The sequence below is a fragment of the Gekko japonicus genome, unplaced genomic scaffold (genome assembly GCF_001447785.1).
Source record: "Gekko japonicus isolate JY-2015 unplaced genomic scaffold, Gekko_japonicus_V1.1 scaffold1499, whole genome shotgun sequence".
NCBI classification, from domain to species: Eukaryota; Metazoa; Chordata; class Lepidosauria; order Squamata; family Gekkonidae; genus Gekko; species Gekko japonicus.
This window is the reverse complement of record NW_015160885.1, coordinates 67888-76032: the sequence shown is the minus strand read 5'-3', so window position 1 is coordinate 76032 and position 8145 is coordinate 67888. Positions and strand designations below refer to the sequence as shown.

At 47.5% G+C, this 8145-nt stretch overlaps 1 protein-coding gene across 1 annotated transcript in view; it reads right to left on the bottom strand.

Moving 5' to 3' along the window:
* ERBB4 (erb-b2 receptor tyrosine kinase 4) overlaps positions 1-8145 on the bottom strand; it is a gene marked incomplete at its 5' end in the record, with an annotated part of 401399 nt that overhangs the window by 350256 nt on the left and 42998 nt on the right. Inside the window, one exon of the mRNA XM_015423413.1 lies at positions 2584-2710. Within this exon, the coding sequence (XP_015278899.1) occupies positions 2584-2710 (127 nt within the window). The remainder of the gene's footprint in view (positions 1-2583; positions 2711-8145) is intronic.

Here is an 8145-nt window from a genome sequence, read left to right as displayed (position 1 = left end):
TCCTTTCCCTTCCGCTCCCCACAACAGACACCCTGGGAGGTAGGTGGGGCTGAGAGAGCCCTCCTGAGAATTGCACTTGACAGCACAGCTCTGGAAGAACTTATGAATGACCCAAGGTCACACCAGCAGCTTCGTGTAGAGGAGTGGGGAATCAATCCTGGTTCTCCCAGATTAGAGTCAGCTGCTCCTAACCACTACACCAAGCTGGTCCCTGCTGCAATCTCCAGGAGTTTCTCCGCAGATCAAAGGAATCTGGATGTGATTACAGTTCAGGGTTTTATTCCGCTTAGATTTAAGCAATGAACATGAGTCCACCAGTGTGCTGACACTTGTAGACACATTGATCACCAGTGAGAGGATGTGAGGGCTTGTCTGGTTGGGACATCTGTCACCCCATTGGTCGTCAGGGTTGATTCGGCTGATCTGGCTGGCTAGGCGTGTGTCCCCTCCCTCCCTCACCGCTCCATGTGCATCCCTCCCGAAGCTACATGCTGGGTCGAAGAGGACGACCATCCCAGATAGAATGAGTGAGGCTGCGGAGACCCGAGTGCCGTGTGACGGAGTGAGCTCCCGTCTCTGGACCCAGCTCCTGCCAACCTAGCAGTTCGAAAGCAAGAAATTGCAAGTGGGTAAATAGGCACCACTTTGGTGGGAAGGGAACAGCGTTCCGTGCGCCTCAGTGTCTAGTCGTGCTGGCCACATGACCACGGAAATGTCTTTGTACAGCGCTGGCTCTTCGGCATGGAAACGGAGATAAGCACCGCATCCCTAGAGTCAGATTCAACCGGCTTTTGAGCAAGGGAAACCTTTGCCTTTGCCGAACATTCTTCGGTCAAGGATAACCAGTGTGTGTGTGGGGGAGACATGAACTGAAAACTGGCAAATTGGGAAAGCACCCCAGTCTTTAAAAGTCCAGAAATAAAACAGGACAGTTCGTATCTGCTGATCTGAAACAAGATCAAGACTACAGAAAGAAGTCCGGATGGTGAGAAGACTCCCAGCTTCAGGGCTGAGATGGTCAATTATCTGTGACAGGCAGAGGTTGCATTGGATGGGGTGGGCACCCAGCCGGTCTTCCCTTCGATGTGGAGCATTGGAGTTAGGGAAGACATGAATCTTAACAATAACCATGTAACCTTCTGCCCGCCCTCACATGTCCCCATAGTTCCCTGATGCTCGTTAGGCCTGTCCTGAAAGCAGCCCCGCAATATTCAAAATGAGCACTCCAAGTCCCGACAACCTACTTTACACAGAAAGGGAGTAACATGTGGAATGCACTGCCAGAGGGTGTAGTGATGGCCACAAGAATAAACAGCTTTAAAACGGGATTAGATAGATTAATGGAGGAGAGGTCTATCAATGGCTACTAGTCACGGTGACTGAGGGGAACCTCCACATTCAGAGGCACTGAACATCTGAATCCCAGAGCCAGGAGGCAACATCAAGGGAAGCTTTCAGCCTTTATGCCCTCCAAAGTAACTGGTTGGCCACTGGGTGAGACAGGATGCTAGACTAGAGGGACCACTGGTCTGATCCAGAAGGGCTCCTCTTAGGTTCTTATAGACAGATTCATGGGAGAGAGGTCTAACAGTGGTTACTAGCCATGGTGACTGAGGGGAACCTCCACATTTAGAGGCACTAAGCCTCTGAATCCCAGAGCCAGGAGGCAACATCAAGGGAAGGCCTCAGCCTCTGTGCCCTGTTGTTGGCCCTCCAGAGGAACTGGTTGGTCACTCTGTGAGACGGGATGCTGGACTAGAGGGACTATTGGTCTGATCCAGCAGGGTTCTTCTTAAGTTCTTATGTTAACCGTGATCTGGGTGTTCAAATCCTACAGCCAGACATGCAACTGTTCCCAATTTGTGGGTACCAGATAGTGGGTATACTGGGACACCCACCCGCCCCCCCAGAAAAAAGAGAGATTTAATGCAGAAAATTTTCAACCCTTAGTATCCCTTTTGAAATTGAAGTTTTGTAGTGTGGGAGATTCTACAGCCTTGTGCGCTCTAGTAATGTCAGAAAAATCCAGGACACAATGTGTTGTATCCCACGATTCCCTTGCACTGAGACAGAAGCTTCCTGCAGTGACGAATGGCTTTTCTGATGGAGGAAAGACCTTTTCATTGTCGAAGGAAGTCCCAGGTGGTCAGCCATGTTCGTCTGAAGCCATAGAACAAATGTAGAGTCCGATGGCACCTTTAAGTCCCACAAAGGTTCATTCAAGATATGAGCTTTTGTGTGCGCGCAATACTTTTTCAAATACTTTTTTGAATTCGTATTTGAAAAAGTGTGCATGCGCATGAAAGCTCATACCACAAATAAACCTTTGTTTGTCTTAAAGGTGCCCGACTGGACTCTAAATTTGTTGTATTGTCTTTCTCTGTGGGAGGAGGACTTGGTCAAGGGCAAACAAGGATCCAACCCATCGTGTTCAAGGCTACAACATGGCTCTTTCCCAAGCCAACGCTGCCCCAACTCTTAGGAGGAGGGATGCTGAGCAGACATTTCCATTCCATCGCTCTAAGACACAAAAGGGGCACCGTTCAGAGAGACCGGCAGCATGTCATACACCTTTGCACTCACCCATGAATCCCAGTGACCAGGAAGATCAGGTTCCCATTGATCTTGGTGCAGTTGACAAACTGGTCAATATTATTGGAGTCGACAGTCTGGGCATACATCAAACTCCCCGTGCCTATTCCATCACATGCTGCAAAAGGACAAACGATTATGTTTTAAAAATCCAAAGACACCGATGCATAATCTGAATGCATAAAGAACCATGAGAAATTTGCACTGAATCAGGAGGGGGGGAAAAAACACCAAAGACACAAAACCCGGAACAATTGGTTTTCCCCAAATCAGACAGGGCTAAGGTTTAGGATCGGTCCAGGTGGGGACAACAATCAACCCCAGAAAGTGGACACATCACTGCAGCTGAAGATCACCTGAAGCAGAAGTGCAGTTAGATCCAGGAAAAAACCTTACCTAAATTTTCAGATTCAGGAGGGTAGCTGTGTTGGTAGCAGAACAAAAGTTCAAGTCCAGTGGCAGTTTTAAGACCAACAGAATTTCATTCAAGGTATACGCTTTTGTGTGCATGGACACTTCTTCATACATCTGAAGACGTATGCATGCACATGAAAGCTAATACCTTGAATAAAACTTCGTTGGTCCTAAAACTGTCACTGGCCTTGAACTTTGTTCCAAATTTTCAGGACCTTAATGTGTGCAATTAGCAAGAGCAAAGGGGAGCCATGTGGAATTGGCTTAGAGGTAGGGAAGTGGTATGGCTATAGACGTGCAATTTCCAAGAAGTTTGAAGCCATAAGGAAAACAACAACAGATGTTTCCATTTTTCTGGGGGGGGGGAAGTAAATATGAGGGGGGAAATACAAAAAATGCAACACTATTTGCTATCAAATCTAAACTTCTTTTACTGACTGAACAACATAAAATGCAAGATTTATAACTTAGTGAGCAAACAGTACTATTTGGGATATTTATGGAATTTAAAAGTAAAGATACCTTGGTGCCCTATAAGAAAAATTGCAAGTTATTCCCAAGAAAGAACTGCAAACTGCTGTACCCTGTTCAACACAGCCCATGTATCTTTAATATGGCCATCAGAAAGGTAGGGTGAAAAATAAAACGTGGAAAACAAATTATGTGCTAAACAAAGCAGTGCATTTGGTAGGGACTCTCTTACAATCACAACAGGCAGCACTACCAGCATGCTTTGGCATTAAGCTAAACTTTAGGACATTGAAACACTGAGCACTTTAATAATGTAGTATCCTTAAACTCCTTAAAAAGGAGCTGCGGTGGCTCAAGTGGTTAAGACGCTGAACTGCAGGCTGTGGAAGGTCGGTAGTTCAGCAGTTCGAGACCCGAGTGTGCCGCATGACGGAGTGAGCTCCCGTCTCTAGTTCCAGCTCCTGCCAACCTCGCAGTTCGAAAGCAAGGAATTGCAAGTAGATAAATAGGTACCCCTTCGGTGGGAAGGGAACAGCGTTCCGTGCGCCCTGGTGTTTAGTCATGCCGGCCACATGACCACGGAAATGTCTTCGGACAGCGCTGGCTCTTCGGCTTTGAAACGGAGATGAGCACCGCAACCCTAGAGTCGGACTCGACTAGCTTTCGAGCAAGGGAACTTTTACCTTTACCTTATCCTTAAACATGCTATGGCATATAGTTGCTAAGATTATTTACATTTAAACAAAACCATTCCAGGAAAAGTTGCATATGCCTACCCAAGGAGAAGGTTTTCCCCCAGCAATTTTCCACTGGAAAAATTGAGAAAGCCTTCAGACTTTTTTCATGGCTATGTGGAAGAACAAGCACAATCCTTTGTAAGACCAAGTTTTGCTCACTCAGGAAGAGACCTCCGGCTTTTTCATGCTACACACTTTGAGTGTGAAAACCCTTGCCTTTCCTTAAACATGCTATGGCATATAGTTGCTAAGATTATTTACATTTAAACAAAACCATTCCAGGAAAAGTTGCATATGCCTACCCAAGGAGAAGGTTTTCCCCCAGCAATTTTCCACTGGAAAAATTGAGAAAGCCTTCAGATTTTTTTCATGGCTATGTGGAAGAACAAGCGCAATCCTTTGTAAGACCAAGTTTTGCTCACTCAGGAAGAGACCTCCGGCTTTTTCATGCTACACACTTTGAGTGTGAAAACCCTTGCCTTAAGAAGAATTTTACTCATTCTAAGAGACAAAACGTTCCATAGGAATCCCGCCAATTTTCCCATCTGAAAAACTGGAAACAAGTCTTAGGGAACTTCTCCCCTCCCCCCCCCCAAAAAAAAATTGTCCAGTTTTTTCCCTAGGCCTTCAGATCTCTCAATATGGCTGCGGAGAGTGAGGTAAAGACTGTAGTGGAAAGACGGCTGGGGGATAGGGGCCATGCAACTCCCGATACTACAGGAGGAGGAGGAGGAGGAGACTGGATTTATACCCTGTCCTCACTCAGAATCTCAGAGCGGCTTACAAACTCCTTCCTCTTCCCCTCCCCACAACAGACAGACACCCTGTGAGGTAGGTGGGGCTGAGAGAGCTCTGACAGAAACTGCCCTTTTTTCAAGAACAGCTGTGCCAGAACTGTGGCTTGCCCAAGGCCATCCAGCAGCTGCGAGTGGAGGAGTGGGGAATCAAGCTCGGTTCTCCCAGATTAGAGTCCAATTTAACCACTACACCAAATTACGACTCCCAACCAGTGTTCCCTCTAAGCTGAGTTACTGTGAGCTAGCTCACAGTTTCTTAGCCTCCGGCTCACATATTTTTGTCTCAGCTCAGGAAGGATGGCTCCAGAGCAAACAGATTTACGCAGTAGCCAAGTGCCTTGCTCACAACTTTAATGCCAGGAGCTCACAAAGTAGAATTTTTGCTCACCAGACTCCACAGCTTAGAGGGAACATTCTCCAGGGCCCAATTTCAGGCGTTGGTTTTGTCCTTTTATGGCCCACATGACTTGGGACTGGGGTATCCGAAGGGGCCTCTTCTCCCATATGTTCCTGCCCAGAGTACAGGGAGGGTCTCTCCTGACTGTCCCATTGACCAAAGAAGGTGGGCGCATGAGAGAAGGCCTCTTTAGTGCCAGCTAGGGTTTGCCAGGTCCAATTGTCCTGGTGGCGGCGGGAGGGGGGAGCCGTCTGGGAGTGTGGGGGAGGGGTGACATCACTGCATGCAACGTGGTCGGCGTGAGGACATCACACGGAAGTCACATCATCACACCAGCAGCATTGCATGTTGACGCTCCAGCATTTTGCCCAAAAAAACTCATCGGCCAAAACGCTAGAGCGTCGACGTGCAGTACCCCCGGTGTGATGACATCACTTCCGTGTGATGTCATCGCACCGGCTGTGTCAATGTGGGATGGGCCACTTCAGGGGTGGGGCTACCCCCACCGGCCAGCTGGAGCCCCAAAGATCAGGATGCTCAGCCAACTATTAAAATCCAAGGATTAGTTCTGTAGGAAGTGAGAGACTGGGACCAGGGGTCATTTCGTAGAAAATGAGGTGCAGGAGCTCATTAGCATGATTCATTAGCATACCTTATTTGCATATGCCACACCCCCTGACCTCACCGGAAGTGTGTCAGAAGGCAACACCCACCACTCAGGCTCCACTGGACTGTTTTGGAGTGCTAGCTAATGGGGGGGGGGCGTGCAGATCTGTCCTGGCAGAGGAGGGAGAGCTCGTACCTGAATAAAACTTGGCCTTAAGGGTGCCACTGGACTGTTTTGGACCCGGGGGGGCGGGGGGGGCTTGCTACTTGCCTGGCTGCTTCTTGCTCTGACTGAGGGCTGCTGGGAGCAGGGGGTGGGGCTTGTTGCACGTACCCGCCCCCTGGGCTCTTTACTGCTCCTGTGTGCTCCTGCAGGAAACGACCCCTGATTGTAACAACTGCAGAAAGGTGCATCTGTCACCCCAGATGATCTTTGCACTCCCCTGAAGAGCATCTTCTGCTGGCCCCTGGCCCCAGAGACCTCCGTTTAGCCTCAACCAGGGCCAGGGCCTTTTTGGCTCTGGACCCGACCAGGTGGGACTCTCTACCAACTGAGATCAGGTCCCTGTGTGACTTATTACAGTTCTGCAGAGCCTGCAAAACAGAGTCGTTCCGCCAGACCTTTGGTTGAGGTGGCAAGTGTCCAGCTACACTGGCCTCCCCTGGCTCATCCTGTCCCCTTCAGCCCATCAGTTGATGGTGCCTCTTGCCCATCCTCAAATAGAGGAAGAAGAAGAGATTGGATTTATACCCCATGGCCCTTCACTACCCAAGGGAGTCTCAGAGTGGCTTACGGACTCCTTTCCCTTCCCCTCCCCACAACAGACACCCTGTGAGGTCGGTGGGGCTGAGAGAGCTCTGAGAGAAACTGCTCTTTTTTCAAGAACTGCTGTGCCAGAACTATGGCTTGCCCAAGGTCATCCAGCCAGGTGCAAGTGGAGGAGTGGGGAATCAAACCCGGTTCTCCCAAATTAAGAGTCCGCGCACTTAACCACTACACCAGACTGGCTCTTTTGTTCCATCCAGACATACATATAGTACCCTCTGGGAGCTCTGTAAATCTGTTTCTCCATCTCATGATCATTTTACCAGGGTTTTGATTTTGTTGAATTCTTGTTGTGAGCCACCCTGAGCCTGCTTGCGGGGGAGGGCGGGATAGAAACAAAACAAACAAACAAATAAATACAAGTTTTTGAATCAATTTTTCCCCCCACTACTCCTGATGCATGAATATTTTCCCTTTTCCTCATGAATGCCTGTGGCGTTTTGGGGATTAATATCTTCTGGTTAATGTGTACTGACTTCAGTATCAATATCTGCAGATTAGAATTAATTGCTCCGATCTCTGAAGCAACGGCTTTCGTACTAAAATTAATTAAAATCCTGAACGAATCCTTTACAACAAGAGTCGGTACCTTCTCTGCATGACCTATTCGTCAAACCAGAATAGGCATTTGTCATGCTTACACCTGAAACAAACAACACCGTGGCTTGAATGAACATTTCCTGAACTGGGACTGTCACCTTCCAATAAGGAAATAATACTTGCTGCTTACAAACTTATAATCAGAGAGCTCCTTCTTGAACTAGAATTGGTTCTAGAATGTGAATTAATGCTGGCTGAATATACATTTATCATTGTTGAGTTTTAAAAATCTTTTTAATGTTTAATATCTACAAATAAATTATTGAACATGCTTCCAAGTTGCAATTGGCTAAGTTAACGATTCAGTGAGTTATGTAACAATCGCATGGTTGATACATTGAGTGATAAGGGGGATAGTTGAAAGGCTCATAACTTTTGTAGGGTATTAGACAGGCATATTAACAGATTCACTGATTCCACAGATGTATGTCGGAAGGTCTATTATATAAAGCTACTTTTTCAAACAGTTAATAGAGTCTATGAAGTCAGTGGACTTCCAGATAAGTCTTGAGGAAAATGTGGATCAAAAACAGGGGCAAAAAGAGGATGATACATAATTCTTTTTATTTTTACATTATCGCCAGGGGTCGTTTCGTAGAAAAAGAGCTAGGGGAACTCATTAGCATAACTCATTAGCATATGCCACACCCCCTGACACCACCGGAAGTGTGTCATAAGGCCACACACCCCGCCCCCAACGGTCCC